Source organism: Rhinolophus sinicus, chromosome 14 (genome assembly GCF_057876585.1).
Source record: "Rhinolophus sinicus isolate RSI-liver-muscle chromosome 14, RSI-T2T, whole genome shotgun sequence".
Lineage (NCBI taxonomy): Eukaryota > Metazoa > Chordata > Mammalia > Chiroptera > Rhinolophidae > Rhinolophus > Rhinolophus sinicus.
The window spans coordinates 13,870,601-13,892,603 of NC_142514.1; the positions used below are offsets into that span (position 1 = coordinate 13,870,601).

The 22,003-nt window shown below is 47.6% G+C and overlaps 1 protein-coding gene across 1 annotated transcript; it reads left to right on the plus strand.

Moving 5' to 3' along the window:
- The first annotated feature begins 71 nt into the window (after window positions 1-71).
- CDA (cytidine deaminase) lies at window positions 72-21,388 on the plus strand. Its single transcript, XM_088790320.1, has 4 exons — window positions 72-282; window positions 12,368-12,479; window positions 17,535-17,592; window positions 20,981-21,388. The coding sequence occupies exons 1-4, from the start codon at window positions 129-131 to the stop codon at window positions 21,095-21,097; spliced, it is 441 nt and encodes a 146-aa protein (XP_088646446.1). The 5' UTR covers window positions 72-128; the 3' UTR covers window positions 21,098-21,388.
- The last annotated feature ends 615 nt before the right edge of the window (window positions 21,389-22,003 follow it).

The window sequence follows — 22,003 nt, forward strand, 5'->3', positions numbered from 1 at the left end:
AAGCCTCCCCACAGGGACACACCCTGGGGGAGGAGCTGCTGTCCCTGCGTGTCCCAGCCCAGCCTGTCCCAGCCCCGCCTGGCAGTGAGCTCCCGTTTCTGCTCCTCCGCTGGCCCTGTGGGATTGACATGGCCCAGGAGCGTTCTGCCTGCACCCTGGACCTCAAGCACGTCCAGCAGCTGGTGCTATCCTCCCAGGAGGCCAAGAAGGCTGCCTATTGCCCCTACAGTCACTTCCCCGTGGGGGCTGCCCTCCTCACCAGGTCCGGGAGGATCTTCTCAGGTAAGGCTGAGGGCTGAGCCCCTCTGGCCACCCCCCTGCGACAGCCTGATAGGGGGAGGTCAGAAGAGGATAAGCAGGAAAGGTGGGAGGCTCAGGCAGGGCAGATGGCAGCTCTGTCCCCTCTTGGCTGCCCCCCACCCCAGTATCACCATTGGCCCCAGACGGTGGGGATGACGGTGCTGCTCAAATCTAGGTGGTTTCAGTCCTTGGAGGATGGGGAAGCCGCGGTGGGTTGAGGGAGGAGGTTGGAAGGGGAAACCGAAAGTCAAAAGCATCAGCAGTCGTCTGTGCTGGGAGGGAGCGGGGCTAGTCCTTCCTGAGTCTTCCTCTGCGTCCCACAAGTTACATCAGCAAGTCCTCACCTCCAACCCACTGACCTAGGTGTCATGCCCGTTTCTCAATGAAGAAACTGAGGCCCAGAGAGGTGACATGACTTGCTCAAGATCACATAGGGCACTGGAAGTGGCACCCAGGGCTGGGGTCCCCAAAACGCTGCTTTCTTCCTGTCATCTACCATGTTGGCAGATGCCTGGAGGAGATAGGGAGGAATCCAGGTGGGGTGTCTTGTTAGTGGGGTATAGAAGGTCTCGGAAGAAAGAAGCCAGATGGGGTTTGAGAGACCAGCAACAAATGCCAGCCTGGGAGGTGCCAACAGGAATCCGAGTTGGCTCTAATCTGTCCTTAAGCTCTTTTTCTTTGGTTTGTTGGTTTTATAGAAAAGCTCACTTGAACAAAAATTCAAACTTGTCTTGGTTAAGCTAAGGGGCATTCTCTTTTCGGATCGTGGGAAAGGTGGTGTGGAGGTGGCAGGGAGGTCATGCCCTCCCCACTGCTCCAATTCCCACAGAGGGGCAGAGGGAAATGCCCAGCCCTGCTGCCCAGAATCCCCCTTCCGCTTGGCAGCAGCTATTGAAAGGATCAGAGACCCACATGTATACATCTAGTTTGTAACCCCCTAGCAGGCCTAGGCCAGGTGTGAGCCACTCACCTCCTCCACTGCTCAGGAGGGGCCCACACCTCCTCTTCTGTAGCGCCCCTTCTGGGGTCTCCTTGCTATTCATGTTGTTTCTTGTCTTTTGAAGTTCTGCATGGGTTTCATGAATCACCACCTGGGTCTTAAACATCTTCGAGCAGGAGAAGTAACCTTGAGTGCTAGTGTGTGAAAGGACCATCTCGCCCTTATAACCCTGCAAGGCAGTTATTAGAGCGCCACTTTGCAGAGAAGGAAACAGAAGCTCAGAGAGGTTAAACGCCCAAGACCATAGAGCTGGGATTCAAATCCAGAGTTCCCCTGTCTCCCAAGTTTGCTATTCGGTAGGGAATAAAGAATCTGAGTGTCCTGTGGAAATTCAGGCTGGCCTGGTGGCTCAGATGAGTATTAAACATTAACCACCACGGCAAACAACGCTGCCACCCGCACTGCCTCATGGCACCAAAGCCTTGAACATGGAATCAGCCATTGATTCTTTCCAGTGCCTCCAACATCCCCTCTTCACCCTTGCATTGATCCATTTGTTCAACAAATATTTGCCAAGCACCAATTATGTGCTAGGTAATGTATCAGGTGCTAGGGATACTGCAGCGAGCGGAAATGGCATAGTCCCTGCCCCCGTGGAGGTCCCCTCCTCTTGCACAGGCCATGGCTCAAAGTGGGAGCCTCACCAGAGCTTGTAGGAGTGAATGAATGAGGGCAGCAGAAGCATAGCCTATTCAAATTGCGGGGAAGGACCCAGCGTCTCCAAAGAAAGGGTTGTTGCCATGGGGATTTGGGGAGGCCCTCGCAGATGAGCTGAAGGCTCTGGAGTTAGAGGCTCCTCATTTTGAATCCTGCTGTTTATCAGCTGTGTGTTCCTGGGCAAGACGCTTGACCCTTCTGAGTCTCAGCTTACATTAGTAAATGGGGGATCATAATGTTTGCGTTTCAGGACGGCTGTGAACAGAGCTAGTTTGCCTGGCCCGGCGTGGCCGCCAAGGTCGCCCCTGATTGTGGGTGCCCATCCTGCATCAGTCACTGAGTGTGTTGAATCTCACCCTGGTTGTGAGGCTTTCAATGAGCTAATGCCTCTAAAATGATTGGCGCCGTTTCTGGCCCACAACAAGGATGTCACAAATGGTGGCTGCTTTTACTTCTACTATTAATGGTCTGATGCTAATGATATGATTATTTGGAGACAGATTGTGGAGGACTTTGGAAGGCCAAGCAGAAACATTATGATTTGATGAGGTAGGACGTAGGGAGTCAATGAATATTATTAAGGAGAAGAATAACATGAAACTGGTGGTTGAGGACAATTAGTCTGACAGGTACTCAAGAAGGGCTGGGGCAGAGGAAAGAGTATCAGGGGGCCAGGTCTACCTTGTTCGCTGACTTGTCCACAGTGCCAGCACATTGCCTCACCTAGAAAGGTCCTCAGTTAAGGTTCGGTGAACTCATAAATGAATGGCTCAGACTAGAAAAGTACCAGTGGAATGAAGGGAAAATGATCTGCGAGCTATCGTATGGAACAGATGGACCGGGTCTGGGAGGCCAGTATTAGAAATAAAGGAAAGGAATATGGTTCTAGGATTTCCAGCCAGGTGAGCCAAAGGAAAGATGAGGCACTGACTGAGGGAGGAGGCTTAAGGCAGAGCTGGGTGGTGCTGGGGGCGTGGTGGGCAAGACTACCAGTAATGCCAACAGACACAATGGATGGAGCATTCACTAAGGTGTGGTATGAAAGATTTCTTATAATCTCAGAGCCACCACGTAAACGAGTGTCACATGCATTCGTCAGAACACTTTCGGTTGTAAGTGACAGACACCAACCAGATCCCTAACTGGCAGTGGTACCTTATCTCAGGGACAGCTGGATCAAGAATTCAAATGTCACCATGCTCTTCTTTATCCTCCTGGACGCTGGTTTCTTTCTCTAGTCCCCTGTAGGTGAGCTTCCTTCAGGCACCAGGGGACGTGAATGCAGGAAGCCGCTGGTTTACATTCTTATGGTGTCAAAAGCAGAGAGGAAAGGGCTCTACCCCACTAGCTTGAAATGGAAATATTCCAGGGAAACGCTGTGGATTGGTCCGTTTCTATTCACGTGCACATCCCTGGACCAATCACTGTTGTTGTGATGGGGTAGTGTGATTGGCCAGCTGATTCACATATGCCCCCTCGGTGGGGAAGGGCGTCGGTTACCACAAGAAGGAGTGTGGAGATGCCAAGCAGACCAAAGGAGTAGCCAAACGTATCACATTTTACAAACGAGATAACTGAGGCTAAGTTTCATCTAATTCCAAATGCCATGCCCTTTCGGCTGTCCCTAGCTGCAGGGTGGATACACAGAAGCGAGGCAGAGAGTTGTGCCGAAGCGAGGGGGACAAACGGAGGGCACTTCCCAGAATCCCTGGATCTCCTCATTGAGACAGAAAGGGAGGGTAGGTGTCAATAAGCCAGGGCTTGGAAAGGAAGGGACCGTGAGCAACCAGAGGGAAGCTGAGAGGGCGTCACGGGGTGAGTTAGAGAGGATTAGGAGGCAGAGAGGGCACCATTGAATTTAGACATTGTGAGTTTACAACTTAGAGTAGGACAGGTCTGCCCAGTTCTGTGACTTCCTCCAGTTGCACAAAAGACCAGCCTGTGGAGTTCCCACCCTCAGACGCAGCTGGTGTCCCATCCAATTCGAAAGCAAGTCTGGCTATAAAGACAGCCTTGCTGTCATGGTCTTGTGATAACGATTATATTCTCTCTACTATCCCCAGTCCTGGCCAGGGCTTTATGCCCCTTGCAGGGGGGCCACCAGGATGATAATTATTTACTACAACAATTTCTTTCTCTGATTGCTGTGAGGAGAGCTGCAGAGAGACAAGGAGGCTGACGGGAAAGAAAAGCTGCTCAGGGAAAGGAAGGTGAGGACACAAAGAGAGGTGTTAAACTGGGACAGAAGGGGCTTTGGGCGGGGGAGATGGAGTCAGCCCTGGGCCTCCACGTGGCAGCGCTCAGCCCGTGTTTGTGGAACGCCAGGTGGGAGATGAGTAGAGGGCTACTCTTTGCTGGCACCACCCAAGGGAAGGGGGGGGTTTCTCTTCTTCAGCTCATGCCCTTGGGACAGTGGTCTATCTCTCCCTTTCCTCCTCTCTCTGGAGGGTCTTGAGCACTCTACACGTGTCATCGCCATTTATGGAAAAAGTCACTGCACTGGATCAGGTATAATGAATTCTGGGAGGAGCAATCACATTAAAAGAGACACTCAAGGATGTCCCGGTTAATCGCTGAATCCAGCTTGCCTTGGCCCTTAAATCTGACCCTTTGTTTGTCTTCTCCTAGGTCCAGTCCTCCTGATTTCCTCCGTAGGCTCCCTTTCTGCCCTACAACCACCCTTTGGTGTTTTACATGCCCCCTCTCTACAGCAGTGGATCTACTGCAGGTTCCTTCCCCACCCACAGCATCCAGAGGAGTCAAAGCAGACTTCCCTAACCAGCTTCTTCTCCTTACAGACCTGCCCACCCACCACCACCACCGGCTTCCCACAATCCCTACGCCCCCACCCAGGCTCATCCATTGGTCCTCTCCACTGTCACTCAAAAGTGGCTCATTACAAGGCTGGGCTTCACTAAAACCTCTTGACTCTATAGTTGAGTTCAAATACAATCCCTACATGAAACTGCGTGTGGCATTTGCGGTAACACAGGGAGGCAGGAACATGGAGATACTAGTATTTCTTCAAGCACATGGATATGACATTTCACTAATCCAGGGATTCTCAAACAGGGTCCCAGATCCCCAGCCTCAGCACCTCCTGGGAACTTGTTAGAAATTCCAATTCTTGTGCTTCAAGCCAGACCTACCGAAGCAGAAAGTCCAGGAATGGGACTAAGACATTTGTTTGTTTTCATTTTTGTTTTAGATTTTATTGGGGAAGGGCAACAGGACTTTATTGGGGAACAGTGTGTACTTCCAGGACTTTTTTCCAAGTCAAGTTGTTTTCCTTTCAGTCTTAGTTGTGGAGGGCACAGCTCAGCTCCAGGTCCAGTTGCCGTTTTCTAGTTGCAGGGGGTACAGCCCACCATCCCTTGCGGGAGTCGAACTGACAACCTTGTGGTTGAGAGGACGTGCTCCAACCAACTGAGCCATCCGGGAGGCAGCTCAGCTCAAGGTGCCGTGTTCAATCTAGTTGCAGGGTGCGCTGCCCACCATCCCTCGTGGGACTCGAGGAATTGAACTGGCAACCTTGTGGTTGAGAGCCCACTGGCCCATGTGGGAATCGAACCGGCAGCCTTCGGAGTTAGGAGCATGGAGCCCCAACCACCTGAGCCACCGGGCTGGCCCCAAGACATCTGTTTTAAGAAGTCCTCCAGAAGATGCTGATGCCCAGGTGCTTGAGTGTGAGAACCACCACCCTAATTTTAAACATCCTTCAGAATAGGGAGTAGGTACCATACTCCCCAGCACTGCTCTCTTCTCTGGGTGCCTGGGTCCGAATCACCCCTTTGTTGGTGAACTTCTTTCCTTGCTGATGTGTTGATGATATCCAACCCCAGCCCTACCTTAAGCACCAAACCACCTCAAAACATGGCCTCACTGAAATGCCATAGAGGAAAAAGATCAGTCCTTTGTAACTGACAGGCCAGGACATGAGTGCTGCCTCCCTGCCACCAGCCTCAGCCTCAGCCTTTACCTTCTGTAAAATGGAATTATAATCGTATCTCCCTTACAGAGTTGTTAAAAGGACTAATAACATAATACAGATAAAGTGTTCCAGGAAATGCCTGGTAGATGCAGCAAGGTCAAAAGCCAGCAAAAGTGGGAGGGGCAGGTGTGGATGGGCCAGCAAGGGCATGTTTAAAGATAGTCATTTCAGGTGGGCACCAGGTGGGGAGCAAGAGAGATGTATTCATTGCATTTCAAAATAAAAGCAACAAAAGAATAAAGGAAATCAATTAGTAACAGCACTATTATCATGGTATTATTTGGCCCAGTCTTATAATTATAGATTTCTAACTTGGCAGCATCCCAGCCTCTCATGACTGATAAAGGGCTTGTTTGCCTGGACAGGTGATGGCCTGTTTTCTGGGCTTAGGGAAGCAAAACACAATTGTCTTTTCAGGATTGTAGTACATGGCCAAAGGCTTTCTTCTCCTTCTCCTCCTTTTTAAAGCAAGACTGGGAAATTATACTTAACTTGCTAGAGGCCCCAAATACAGTTATTTCTTTGTATCTCAGAGATCTGGTACTGAAGTGGGAAACTCCACTCATTGGATAAGTAACTGAGAGCCTCACTGGCCTCCTGTTCCAGGCCCTGGGCATACTGCAATGCACAACATAGACAAAGTTCCTGACCCCAGAAATTTTACGACATAATGAGGGAATTAGATCATAAAGACATTTATTTCAGGAAAGTGTTAAGTGCTATGAAGATAATTAAAGCAGGCTAAATGGATTGAGAGTGTGGAAGACAGTGGGGAGAGGAAGCGATTTTAGATAGGCTAATCACAGAAGGCTTCTCTGAGGAGGTGACATTTGAGCAGAGACCAGAGTAGGGAGAGCCACGTGCATAGAGTTCCAGGCAGTGGGAACAGCCAGTGCAAAGGCCCTGTGGCAGGACAGTACTTAACATTTTTCGGGAACACCTGGAAAGCCAATTGGGCCTGGATAGCAAAAGGAAATGAGGTCCGAGAGGTAGACAGGTTGGCAGCAGATTACATAGGGCCTTGTAATCATGGAAAGGATTTCAAAGTGCCTGAAGGACAGTAACAGGGTCACTGCCGCTCCTTGTCCAGAAGGAGCAAAGCTCAGTCACATAGTCCTACCACCACTAATGCCTTGACTTTCATTCAGTTAATAATAGCAGCTGCTGAACAGTTACTCTGTGCCAAGCTTTATGCTAATTGCTTTACACGCATGATCTCAACTCATTCTCACTGGAGGCCTGTGAGGAAGACACTGTCATTATCATTTTATAAACGAGGACCCTGAGGCTCAGGGAAGTTCAGTCCCTTTCTCACATTCTCAGAGCCAGTAGGGCACAGGGTCCCAGGGCAGAATGGAACCTAGGTTCTCTGTCTAAGCAGTGAGGCATGTGAGTGCGCTCCCTTCTAAAGCAATTTCTCTCTCTCTCTTTCGCACTGGCCTATTGAAATTTGTACACAGTAAAGGAAGATTTCTCTATATGAGGCCATTCCGAGCATCAAACACAGACACAAGCAATGGTCCTGAGAGACTGGGCCTTCTGCAATCTGGCCATTTGCTTTCACAGCGCATCTGTGAAACCCAAGATTTATGGGAATCACGTTTAATAAGGAAAGTATCCCTGAGTCAGAGACAAGGCAGGGCTGGGAGGGCTGCTAGATGGGATGTAGGAAGCAAGGCTGGCAGGGATCTTAATTTGGGGGAGGCAGAAGTCAAATGCATCGAGGTCAAAGGTCAGCAAAGATGGGTGGGGCAGGCATGGATGGGCAGACAAAGGTGTGTTTAAAGGAAGTCATTTCAGGTGGGCATCTGGAACCAGGAGCAAGAGAAACATAGTCACTCATTGATCTAACTTTCACTGAGCTAGCTGAGAGGCTGAACAATATGGGGCCAGTTATCCCGGCTGCAGTAATTTCCATGTGAATATGAACAAATGCTTGGCCAGAGTAGGCGTTCAGTAAATGTTAACCACGATTTTCAGGGTGGCAACTCCCTGATTACTCTCTGTTCCGTATCCTAACTGTATTAACTGATTTCTATACAGTTGCAGACAGAAATACATGTAAACTACCATGTTTCCCGGAAAATAAGACCCAGCCGGACAATCAGCTCTAATGCATCTTTCGGAGCAAAAATTAACATAAGGCCCAGTCTTATTTTACTGTAATATAAGACCGGGTCTTATATAATATAATATAATATAATATAATATAATATAATATAATATAATATAATATAATATAATATAATATAATATAATACCAGATCTTATATTAATTTTTGCTCCAAAAGATGCATTAGAGCTGATTGTCCGTCTTATTTTGGGGGAAACAGGGTAGTTTAGACAAAAGGAGGGTGCATTGGTCCCTTTAAACTGTGGGAAGAGTTGGCGTGTAGCTGGGCCTCAGGGGCAACCTTGACGATTCAGATTCTTTTATCTCATCGCAACCACTCTTCTGAATGTCCATTTCATTGTCCCTAGTGGTCTCCTCCATAATGAACGGAAACCAGGACATCAGCAGGGCCTGACCCACACTCCTAGTCTCAGAGGGGAACTGAGTTCCTGCACAGAGAAGAACTCTGATTGGCCCAATGTGGGTCAGGTGCTCATCCCTAGACCAAACAAAAGGTCAAAGTCATGTGAGAAAAGATGGCAGCTCTCATTTGAACTACATGCTAAGGAATGAGGTGAATCTCATTCCTCAGGGAGGTAAAAACAGGAGGAAGAGGTACTAAATTGTCAAAATAGTAGATGCTCACTGTAGTCTACCCTTGGGTGCCCTTCTGCCCAAAAGTAGAATTCCAAACCTGTCCCCACCTAGTACCACAGAGCCATTGTATACACACCCACTCTCACCCTTGCAATCAAGGTACCCAGCCTGGGGATCAGGATGTCTAGTGACATCCATTCCTCTCCGTCAGTTGGACATGTATGCCTGTGATCTGGAGAATCATCATATGGTTTAATGTGTTAAGTGATTCATGTAACACCTCCAAACTTGTCCATATAAATAATGAAGGGACAGAAAGTTACGTGAGGAATCCATATGAGGAGATAATGACCAAACAATTTGCAAATCTGACGACTACAGGAGGAACAAAATTCTGCATGACGACAATGAAGATTCAGACTTAGAAAGAGGGAGTGTAGTAGATAAGGAACAGAATTAAGTCGAGGAGACAAATACGAACGCAGGGACTAGAGCGAGACGGCTGCTTCTTTCTTTCTCATCTAACAGACCAGAGGTGGCCTGGAATTCCCAGGCATATGGATTGTTCTGCTCTGCTCTGCTCTGCTTAGCAAGGTAGCTCAGATCAGATTCTTTCTGTCCTGATGCCCCGCCATCCCTAGAGGGTGTCCTAATCCAAATGTTCAAAACTGACCAACATCCTCATCGTACCCACGTTCCAGCCCCTGGGCAAGGGAAAGATGAAGGAAGGGGGCAAGCAATTTCCCATCAAAATGTCATCTAGAAGTACCCATCACTTGTGCTCACACCCCATTGGCTTAAACTATAGAAGTACATGAAGCTTCCAGGGAGGCTAGGAAATGTAGTCTCCCGCTGGGTAGCCATGTGCCCAGCTAAACTCTAGTGGATTCTATTGGGAGAGTGAACACAGGGAGCAGTCTTTGCCACAGGACCCCCTGTGGCCCTCGGGGAGCTTCTTCTTTGACCATTATTCTTGGCCACACATCTGCGGTGGGTGTTGGAGAGAATGCCCTCCTTGTGGGTCGCGTCCAGCGCAACACGGCCAGTGAGGGAAGGAGAAGGGGCGACTTTGGGTTAAGTTTTAAGAAAGAAAGAAGCAGAGACTTGATGCAGTTAAATCTCAGAAGGCCAGGGGTCTCGAAACCTGACCAAAGACTGGAGCCTCTAATCAGCCAACTGGTGGCTTTCATTGATATTCACATAAGGAATTAGCATTATCTATTCCACGGTTTGTGAATCTCATACATTATTTTACAAAAGTGAATCAAACCAATTATCTTTGTCCCCAAGCAGCCGGAGCAGAAAGTCTTGTGATGACTTAGGTGAGATATTCACCTCTCTGGGGGGCAAGTCTCTCACCTTGTAACAGTTCTGTTGAGATAAGTGGAGAGAGCTGATATTATTGCCCTCATGACTTCTCTCACAATCAGGTGAGAGAGGAAAGCCAGAGTCAGTAATGGCTTTTCCCAGGCAGGGGGTAAGGGGAGGCAAGGCTCCTTCCCGGATCTTCTATAGCAGCTCACCGGGGGTCCCCACTCGTTCTGCCTGGCTTGAGTTGTTCCCCCCATGGGGACTCTTACTCGTCATTGGCTGCAAACCATGTTTTGGGGACCAGACAGAGAGACATGAGGTGTAAAACATTGAGATAAGTAACATCCCAAAAAGGCACAGTCTCACAGACTTTTCTTTCCACAAGGAAAGACATGGGGGGACAGTCTGCTAGGCTGCTGTGTGACAACACTTGGGGGCACACAACTCTTAGATCACTTCTGACGGTAGAGTTTTAGGGGCCCAAGGGTGTCTTTAGGGATTGATCACAGGCTTTTGGAGACCAAACTTTTGGCTTCATTGGCTATCCAAGTCTATCAAAAACTTAGAAACCTTCTGGTCTGTTTGCTTCCAATCATTTTCATACAGGAATACCACACCAAATGATCCTTTCTGGGCATAGTTCTTAAGCCGGCCAACTCTTCTTCTTTTTTTTTTTTTTTTAATTAAAGTTTATTGGGGTGACAATTGTTAGTAAAGTTACATAGGTTTCAAGTGTACAATTCTGTAATATATCATCTATATATCATGTTGTGTCATTTTTTACTAACTGGCTTCCCTGCCTGGCCTATCCCTGCTGCCTCATTTCAATGGTGATGCCTTAAGTCACCCTAAACAATAGGTCAGGTGAGAAGATGACACTCTTAATCAGATCTTTGCCACAGGGCTAATTCCTGTTGTGAAGTGGAGAAATCCCAGTGGTAGATCTCATGGTCTGCCTTCCAGGTTTTTGCAGGATGGGGCTTGACAAATCTGCCCAGAGTGGCAAGAGCACCAGTTTTCTGCTTTGCTGTTCTGTAGTTCTTTCACATTGCGCAACTGCTAAGTTGTTAAAGCTGTCTCTCACTTTCCACACAAATTTCTTTGTTAATTGGGTGTGGGTTAAGCTGCCGTAACAAAAATCCCAAAATACAGTGACTCAAACATGACAGAGATCTCTTTTTCTCTCACATAATAATTCAGAGTAGGCAGTTAGTCCAGGACAAATAGGCAACTCAACTCTGCTCCAAATTCCTTCTGTCTTGGTGCTTCTCCATCCCTATGACAGTAAACTACATGGTCAAACGTATCACACCCATTCCAGCCTGTGGAGGGGAAAAGAAAGGAAGTAGAGGACAAGGAATCTCCTTACAAAAAATCTGATCCAGAAGTTTCCCACCTCTGTTTGGGGCACATCCCGGTGGCCAAAACTTAGTCACATGGCAATGCTGTGCTACAAAGGAGTCTGAGAAATGCAGTCTCTAGCTGACTGGCCATGAGATCCACCATATTGGAATGAGGGTCATTTGTATTAATTAAAGAAAGAAGGACAAAATTAACGGTTAATATCTCTGACGCAAGGAGAAAGGCAAGCTCCAAAGAATGCCACATCCTGACGAGCAGGGTAAAGCCAGACCCCATGCCATTTGTTCATGGTCTCACCTCCTTGAAAATGAGGAATTTCTTAGTCAACCAACCTGACTACGCCAACGCTTTGTCTCCTGGGAGCAGACCTTGCCCATTATCCCCCAGGGGCAGCCCTGAGAGGGACATGGGGAGGACCCCCTTACCGCAGGCTGTGCCACCTTAGCAGCCCACAACCCATTGGAGTACTGGGGGTTGCCTTAAGGCTTGTGCAATCACAGACACCTGTTGCAAAACTTGCAAGTATTTTGTTTGTTAATTTGTTGATTTTGACACTTTGTTTTGCAACACAACTCACAGAGAACCCTGGTTGAACTCTAATAGCTGGTAACCAGCACCAAAAAGTTTGCACAGGCCCAAACTTTGAATCAGGACCTGCCACACCCCCCAACCCAGCCCCATGGCTTCTGTCTCTTAGACCAGGGCTGGATGGAGGCTGTGCTCACCTTTTTAAGCCTGCCTTGATCTTGACGGCTGCTGGGGAGATAAGGCTGGGTTAATCTGTCCTGTTGTCCTACCCCTGTTCCTAGGCTGTGCTTCAAAATAAAGGCATTTGGTGGGAGGTTGTTGGGAAGAGCCACTGTACCAGTGGGTTACAGTCTCCCAATAGTTTGGGTCAAATTGCCCTCTCCTTCTCCCCACCTTGTTTGGCGTAATTGGTGCCTTTTTGCAGTAGAATGGGGCAAGCCTCTTACTCAACACAGGCAATGGGAAGCGATTCTGCTGGAAATACCACTGGGCTTTCCTCTCTTCTCAGGGTGCAACGTAGAGAATGCCTGCTACTCCCTGGGCATCTGTGCTGAACGGACCGCTATCCAGAAGGCTGTCTCAGAAGGGGAGAAAGATTTCAGGGCAATTGCTATTGCCAGGTGAGTGGGAAAGCCAGATCCCAGCAATATTTATTCATTTATTCAGCCAGCATCAACTGCACACCTGGTATTTATCTATTCATTCATCTAACGTTTGTTTATTCTGTACTTCCTGTGTGCCAGGCACTGTAGAGGACTCTAGGCTGAGTGCTGAGGATGAGGAGATAAATAAAGGGACTCTGCCCTGGGTGAGCCTACAGAGCAGGTACACAACCAAGACAACTCTAAGACAAGGGCAAGTGTGTTCTAATAACAGCACAACAGAAATCCCTCCAAATACAACAGAATCCCTCCAAGATGCAATAAAAAAGCAGCGTAGATACCTAAAGCTGGAGGGACCTCAAAATTACCTGGCTACCTCGACTCCCTGGTCCCTACCCCCATTTTATACCTGAAGATACTGAAGCCCAGAGAGGTTGAGCAACTTTCCTGGGAGTTAGTGGCAGAGCCAGGACAAAACCAGATCCCTAGAGTCTCACCCCAGGGCTCCTTCCACTTCTCCATGCTGTGCCAGGAGTTCACACACTCTTCCCTGTTCCCCTTGAGCTGATGCCAGGATCCATCCCAGTGCCAGCTGACGCCTGTAGTTGGGAACACTCACCTCCAAGTGCCAAGAACCAGAATGCAAAGATAGGCTAGTGGGGTGACAGCCAGGTAAACCTGGGCGATGGTTCCAAATAATCCGATTCCAGCCCAGGTTCTGGCTGAACAAGAACACTAACCAACACCACCTGCATGACCTAAACATATATTTCTAAGTTCCCACACGCGTGCCCCCACAGGGAGCTCGTTGAGTTCTTGTTGGTCCTGGACCCAGACTCAGTGGCTCTGGGGTTTGTGCATGTAAATGGGCTCTTTTACTAATTTGGACCCCGTTACGCTTCTGATTTAATGGTGAATTGCTCTTGTCTGTACCTTTGCATTATCTGTCCATGAGAGAGAGTTTTCTTAGCAAATTAATGGTGCAGGGGAAATGACATCGGAAATGTTTAATCCACCCAGAAAGAGACTGCATGGCTGACCAAATATTGGTCTTTCGGGGCATCTGGCTGAATGGGTCATGTACTAGGAGCGAATTATGTCTTCATGGGACGAAGCTCTAGCACCTTCCTGGCAGAAACGTAAGGACCTAGAGCAAGGCTGATGGGGGGGGTGGGGGGTGACAGAAATAAGCCTCCATTTCTGTTATAAGATCCTAAACTTGGGCTCGGTCTGGCCCCAAGGTGGACCAGGTTATGGAAGTTTTTTTTCCTGAGTAACTGGAGCCCAGGGTGCACTTATGGAGAAAAGCCCCAGCTTCCCAGAGCCCTTTTTGTGACAGAGGTCTCTCTGGCTTCCCTCCGGTTCTGGGAGAAATAAATGAGGCTGTGCTGGGAACATTTTGTGCGGATGAGCAGAGATCAAGATGTGAATTACATTTTATTAAAAAAGTGTATGTGGGGGGAATAACTCAATTTGAAAGCTGATCCAAGAAAATAATGATATTCTGGGGGAAAAGAGGCCAAAGTCAACAAAAGGATAATGGCGCAGTAGCCTTGCTCCGTTTAAAACGTTCCCAGTGAAAGGCTTTTTCTCTTGGTCATCATCTACTTTTAAATATGACTGGGTATTGCTAGCAATGATTAGCGAATGTCTTTATTTATGCAAAATCTGCATGTTTTTCCAGCACCCTACTGCTCTGCTCCAGATATTCAGCCCTCACTGGCATCCCCGAGCCAGATATACAGTCATTATTGCATTAATGACTTGTTAAATTGAGAGCATGGATTTAGAGAATGAACGGAAAATGCCAGCTCCCTTGTTAACATTGACAAGTGTGAACAGTCTAAGACGGCTCCTTCGAGATCTGTAAGACAGAGCATGCAGAGCCCAGAACGGGATTTTGCTAATGGGGAAATAAGCCTGTCCCACTGGGGTCCCAGTTATAGTCATCAAAGTTGATAGATTTCCAGCCTGTCAAGTCTAATAAGCATGGCCTCCGTGCGTGACCAAGGTCAGCACAAACCGCAGGAAACCGTGGCTACCCAGCACAAGCAAGAGAGAAGGAAGCATGGAGGGAATGTCCCGAGGTACCCAGAGTGTCTAGGATGCATCTTCTTCCAAGCTTTTAATTCTTACTCTTGGCAAGAATGTTGAGTAATGGTTAAAAGCCCAGGTTCCAGCGTTATTGAGACCTGGTCTCAAATCCTGCTCCACTATCGACCTCAGGCACGTTGCCTCAAAAATCTGAGCCTGGATTTTTATCTGTAAAGGGCAAGAGAGTAACCCCTACCCACTGGGCTCTTGTGCGAACTCAGGAAATGACTTCTATAAAGTTCCTGGCACAGAGTCTGCAATAAATTAAAACTATTGTTTTAATGTTATCGTTATTTTACCTGCAAGCTGCAAAACTACCAGAGGCAGAGTCCACAGATCCTGGGTTCAAATCCTGATTCTGCCACTTACAAGCTCTGTGACCTTAGGCAGGTCATGTCACATTTCATAATCTGTAACATGTGGATAATGAGAGTATCTGCATAGCCCCTACCTTATAAGGTTGTTAGGGTAGTAAATGAGTTAATGCACATAAGGTGCTTAGCTTAGTGCCTGGCACAGAGTAGGGCAACGTAAGTGTAAGCCGTTGTTATTATCAGGCGATCTGCCAGTTCTCAGAGCTACGCTGCTTGGATGCACCATCTTGTGACTTTGGAACCTTAGGCCAAAGCCATCTTCCAGTGGCATTCATGTTTACCCCACCACCTTGAAAATCCTAATGCAGGTCACCTTGCCCAACGAGCTGTCCATTGGATGTCACAAGATTGGGAAAGGGAATGGTAAGCTTGGCAGGGGCCTTACAGGCCCTGGAAGGGAGGCTGGATTTCACTCAGAGCACCTCTCCCATGGCCCTCACCGCAGTCTGCCCTTGTTTCGGCATTTATGTGCAGATTTTATCTCCCTTTCCAGACTAAGATCCCTGAAGGCAGGGATTCTCTGACTGGTCTTCGTTGCTCATTCCCCATGCCTGCCTAGCACAGAGCAGGTCAACATGTGTGGAATGAGGAAAAAAATAACAGAGTCCAAGGGCGGCCGGTTAGCTCAGTTGGTTAAAGCGCGGTGCTCTTAATAACGGGGTTGCCGATTTGTTCCCCACAGGGACCACTGTGAGCTGTGCCCCCCACAACTAGATTGAAACAATTACTTGACTTGGAGCTGATGGGTCCTGGAAAAACACACTTAAATAAAAAAAAATTTTTTAAGTTAAAAATAAATAAATAACAGAGCCCAACCTCCAAGAGCTTATGAGAGGCTCGGGCTGCGACACCTGTCACCTGGTAAACACAAGGGTGAATGTGGCTCAGTGTGCGCCCTGGGCAGGGGTCCCCACCCTCTCAGGTTCCCACGGGCTTTTGTTCTGAAGCTGGGAGTGTGCTCAGAGAGGACCCACATTTCCATGGAACAGAACCTTTCTTTGACTGGACCTTCACATATAAAAGGGAGTTATCAGGAGGATTAAATAAAATAGCAACCCCACCACTCTCTCCCCTTAGCTGCTTTATTCAATTCATAGCATCTATGTGCATAACCACTTGATACATGGTTGGCTGCTTGCTTGCTTGGTTGTCTGGCTCCCCTCACTAGTCTAAAACTCCTAAGTGCAATGAGTTTTGCCTGTTTTGTTCACTGCTGTATCCCCAGCACCAATAGTGCCTGGCCTTTGTAGGTACTCAATAAATATGGTAGTTAAAATGAAATAATGCATATAAAGTGCTTTTCAGGATGCCCGGCACATATTAAACAATATAGTAATTATTGTTAATATATAATAACATAAATTAATTATAAAATAGTACATAGAGCACATAGTTATATAAAAACACCATATATGATAAGGAACTAAAATTCACAGGACTTAAATATGTAAAGGAATATGTGCCCAGTAATTAATATGGGCAATAACAATATATCTATAGCATCTAAAGTTTACAAAGTCCTTCACACACCTTATCTCATTTTATCTTCTAACATTCCTACAAAGTGGATGACATTAATCCCCCAATTTTACAGGCAAAGCAAATGAGCCTCGCATGGGTTAAAATGACCTAGTCAAAGTCACACGTAGTTAGCAAAAGGAGGAGCTGACCAAGAACCAAATTTAGAATCGTGTACTCTTCCAGAGACATCACAGAGCTATGGGTTTAGAAGAGCAAGGATGGTAGTTGTAGCTGCTGGCTTAACCTCTGGGACTGGAGCAGCCTTGGAGGTTCCTATAGTTAAATCTACTTTCTTTAAGCACCACCCTCTGTCCTGCTCAGAGCTGGAGGATTGCCTGTAGGTGCCTTAATTCTCAGAGACAACCCCTCAGCTTTAAGCTTTTCTTCTCTACAATGTCTCAGATTCCAGGAATTTAGTTTTCTCTTTGACTCACATGCATATTATTCTTTCATGCCTCAGAGCCTTCGCACATGCTATTTCCTTTGCCCGAAACACAGAAAAACCTGGGGCTTCAGAATCGCACTCCTGTTACTTTATCTCACCGAACCTGTTTCCTTGCAGGAAAATGGTCATTTTGACAGTCAGGTTGTACTGAGAATTACATGAAATGATGTATGTTGAGTGCCTGGTACAGAGCATAGTAGGTGCTCACTAATGGTGACTTAAGAACTCTCTGCACGTCCTCCAAGAACCAGACCAAATGTCTCCTCCATAAAATATTCTCTCTCACTCCGTAGGCAGGGATTATGTCCCTCTTACCATGCATTCTCACTGCATTTTGTTTAAAATGACAAGTTTTCTATGTCACCCACTGGGCTGAGCAATCTCTCAAGAACCAGAGACAAATGCTCCTTAACTTTGTGTTCCTAAATGTTTATTGAATACACTAATGAAAATAATGGTCCTGCCTCTGGAAAGCCATCACGTGCTGCTTCTCAGCCTCTAGGACGCAGCTTGTCTATGAATCAGGAGCTGCCTGGCAGGAGCTGCCTGGAGGGAGCAAGACTCGGGGGCCTGATTCTTAGCAATTATCCTCATGCTTCGGGGAAACACTGATCCATGTTTGATTCTCTACTTCCCCAGTGACGTGCAAGATGATTTTATCTCGCCATGCGGGGCTTGCAGGCAAGTCATGAGAGAGGTAAGCAGCTTCTCTTTCTTTCTGGAATATAAATCCAATGCCTTGCTGCTTTTCCCAGGCTGTGGGAACAAAGCCAAGCTTCCAACCGGAAGACACAGCTAGTGTCCTGTTCGCTCAGTTGGCTGACTTCAAAGGCCTTCCCAAGCTTGCACGAATCACTGGAAATTATCCCTTCATCCCACAAATATTAACTGAGTGAGGGTCTATTCACTCCATGGCTACTATTCCCCAGGCACTGACCTAGCTCTAGGGAGACAGCCCTGCCCTCACAGAGTTTATAGTCTAGTGCAGGAGACAGAAAACAAACAAGGAGCACAATAAATAAACAGTAGAGTTTCTGACAGTGAGAGGGCTATGGAGAAAAGAATGCAGAAAAAGAGTCAAGGGTGACAGAAGGGGCAGCAGGTAATACTCTAGATCAGGGTAAGAGGTCAGCAAACAATAGCCCATGGGCAAATCCGCCATGCTGCCATTTATTCTCAATAAAGTTTCATTGGCACACAGCCATGCCCATTTATTCACGTATTGTCTATGGCGGCTTTGGCACTACCTGCAACAGAGGTGAGCAATTACAACATAGCCCTTATAACCCGCTAGTCCTAAAATATTTACTATCTGGCCATTTATGGAAAAAAGTTTGCCAATTCCTACTTCAGATGAACAGGAAGGGCCTCTCTTTGAAGATGATATTGGAACAGAGATACAAATAATGAGAAAAGATGAGGCTGACAGGTCTAAGAGAAGATTTCCAGGCAGAGGAAGCAGGAAGTTTCGTGCCCATGTACTTGGTGAGTTTGATAAGTCACAAGAAGTTCAAAGAGGCTAGAACAGTGAGTGGGGTGGAAAAAGTGACAGGTTGTGAAGTCAGAGGGGTGGGCAGGGCCAGATCACACAAGGCTTTGTAGGCCATGGAATGGAGGGTATATTTTATTCCAAGAATAAAGGGAATTGAATTGTACACTTAAAAATGATTAAAGTGGTAAATCTTATGTATATTTAATGACATTAAAACAAAAGTGGAGGGGAAACAGAATAAGGGGGTGTATTGGTGTTTTTAAGGAGGGACTTGAGGTGTCTGGTGTACCTTTGACCACAATCGTCTTTGAGAGCAGGCCTGAATCTCTTCAACTCTGAAATCAAAGGGGTGGATTCCATCCTGGGTTCTTCATCTGGGCTCAGTGGAAGTTTCTGATGTGTATGTGTACAGTTGGGGGTGCGAGGGGGTGTCAGTAGCTTTCATGGACTCTCAAAGAAGCCTGTGTTCTCCAGAGCCCCAAAACCCCTTAAAGCCACCAGCTTAAAGGATCCCATAGGCCCTTGAGCTCTGGTGTGACATCATCAGCCCCTCTAAACACAGCATCTCTTTTAATCCCCACTCCCAGCCTGTGAGGGGAGTATGGGTCATCATCCCCAGTTCTCAGAGAAGTGAAATGACATGCTGAAGGTCAGCAGCCAGTCAGTGAGGAGCTGGCATTCCCAGCCAGTTCAGGCCGACTGCAAAACCGTGCTCCTCATGGCTGCCTCCCTGTCTTTATGGTTCTATAAATGAAACAGATTCTTTCCAGCCATGGAGGAGCCATTATGGAACTTTGCAAAACAGGAGCTGCTTGTCCATGGGGGCTTCTGCTATGGGGTTGTTTAAATTTGGGGGGAGAAGTGGTCGTTTCAGTTTTGCTTTTGTGCCTTGGGATTTCAAAGCATCTGTCGAGCATGCAAGCGCCTCCATCTTTTTGCCAGGATGAGTTAGCAGAACTCATTTCCCAAATCGAGATGAAAAATGCCACCGTGAAGGCACTGAATTCACAATATGGACTTCATCGCACTTTGAAGAGCTGCGCAGCCCCATGGCATGTGCCAAGCCACACAAGGAAGCCACATCATGCAGCCAGCTCCCTGGCTCCCCGAGGCCTGACTTGATCCAATTGCTCATCACTGTTTTCTCCAAACAGATTAGATGTGGGCCAAAAAGAAGGCAAATGAGGAAGGGGAGGCAAAACTGAAAGCCCAATGGTAATAATAAGAGTGTCCTACACAACTAGACTGAGAAATAACGGCTTGAACTGGAGTGGGGGTGGGAGGCGGAAGGAAGGGGGGAAAAAAGAGATGAAGCTTGGGGGGACAGGGACCTGGCACTTAACCTCGCCTCCACTCAACTTTCATCTGTACCCTTAGGCAGAGTCTGCCGAGCAGAAAAGTTTCCTTCCTTAAAACATTAATTGAAAAAAGCCAGAAGACTGATTGTGCCTGGTGATAAATCACTTGGTGATTCAGACCACAGCACGGCAGAACAGCAGGCAACAAACTTGAGCGTTCATGAGCAACGGCTTGCAGTCGATAGAAACAGCTTCCATTAATTGAGTATTTACTATGAGCCAGGCACTGGGTATAAGCGCTTCACACCCATCGGTTCTAATTCTCACAGCACCTGGCCAGGTAGAGCCTCGGCCTGTTGACTCCAACTTCAGGGCTCTTTCCATGATGCCACAGCCGATTTAACTCTCCATCTATCTTCCTGCCTAGTACATTCTGTCTCTGAAGCCATTTCACAGGTCAAGACACTGAGACCCAAAGAGGTTAGTCATTTGTCCAAGGTCACACAGCAAGCAAGCTCCTGATAGCGTAAGAAAAAGATGGGGGGTCAGATGTGGGCTAAAATTCTGCTTTGCTGACATTACCCTAATAGGCCTCAGTTTCCTCGTCAGTAAAATGGGGATTATAATAGCATCTACCTCAAAAGGTAGACAATGAAATCATGCCTGTGCAATATCTGGTGTGTAGGGAGGCAGGCATGCACCCTCTCCTGGTTGTGAGGAGGAAACAAGATGCTGTAAGGCAGGGGTGTCCAAACTTTTTTCAACGGTTTTCACCAAGGGCCATATGCGGTAAAATACACAAACAGCCGGGCCACTCATTCGAGGTGAAGTACGTATTGCCTCACCTGGTTTATTTTAAGTAAACTAAATATATTTTTGGAATTTGTTGCGGGCCAATTAACAATGGATCATGGGCCGCAGTTGGCCCGCGGGCTGCAGTTTGGACACCCCTGCTCTAAGGGAACAAAGAACAAAGTTCTTTGTTATCGTAGGAGGAGGCTGCCCTGGGGGTTAGATGTTGTTCTTATAAAGCCCTGGGTGAGACCTTACTCACAGAAGGGAGCATTTAGTGCCCATTAACAATGTGCCAAGCACTGTGCTAACCGCTTAATACGCTACCTTTCATTGGCTCCTCCCTCAAGCTCTAAGAGTCAGGTACCACCGTCATTCCCATTTACAGATGAGAAAACTGAGGCACAGAGAGGACAGGAAGAGGTAGAGCCAGACTCAAATCAGGTCAGTCCTAACCCCTCAGCCACACTGCCTCCCTCACGCTAGCTTTGCCTCTTTTCCAGTTTGGCACCAACTGGGCCGTGTACATGACCAAGCCGGATGGCACCTATGTCGTCAGGACAGTCCAGGAGCTGCTGCCTGCCTCCTTCGGGCCCAAGGACCTCCAGAAGATCCAGTGACGGATGGAGCACGCCCACCGCCTGGGAGAGCCTGGGTTCATTCCCACATGTGCTTAAGGAAACAGCTGCCCAGAGGACTTCATGATGACAGTCTCACAGACCTGGGGACAAATGCCAAATGGTCGCCAACCCTACAGGGGCTTCCTTGCAACCCACCTTGTCCTTCCTCTCCTTCCTGTGGGTCCTCTTTAAAACTCCAGCCAAGTCTGGACTGTTTCCCCATTCGCCTTCCTGAGTGTCTGTCCTGCTCTGAGCAACTTTTCTAATTATAAACATGCCAGAACATCCTGACTCGGGAGAGTGAGTTTCACTCTGTATCTATCATTGCTCGCAACTCCTAGGAAGGACAGGGGGATTTGTCTTTCTAGAAAGACCTGGATGCTTTCTGCTGGGAGAGGAAATGGGCATCTTGGCACTATGTACCCTTCAGTGTAGAGAGATGAAGTTTTAAGCCTCTTGCCCCTGTATTTTCCAGATGGGAGGCCCCCCGGGCTGGGCATAACAGCCAGTGGCCATGTCTAGTATCTGTTTTGGGGCTCCCCCTTCTTACACAGGAGGATGCTGGGCTTCAGAGACATCAAGTAACTTGCTCCAGGACTATAGCAAAACTCAGACCAGAATCCAGGTCCTGTCATCCTCAACATAGCGGGGGGGGGGGGGGGGGGGGAGGAAAAAAGAAGAGAGAGAATGCTGGAATTAAATAGGCCAAGATGTTAACATCAGTTAACACTCTGCTTGACGGGAATGTAGATCAGTGATTGGTTTTCCTTTGTACATATCTATATTGTTTTTATTTTCAAAACTTTTTTTTTTAACAAGAAAAAAATAGTATTGCACAATGGTTAAACATTAGAACTTTGGAGTTGGACAGCCTCCAAACTGTGTGGTTCGGGGCAAGTTACTTCA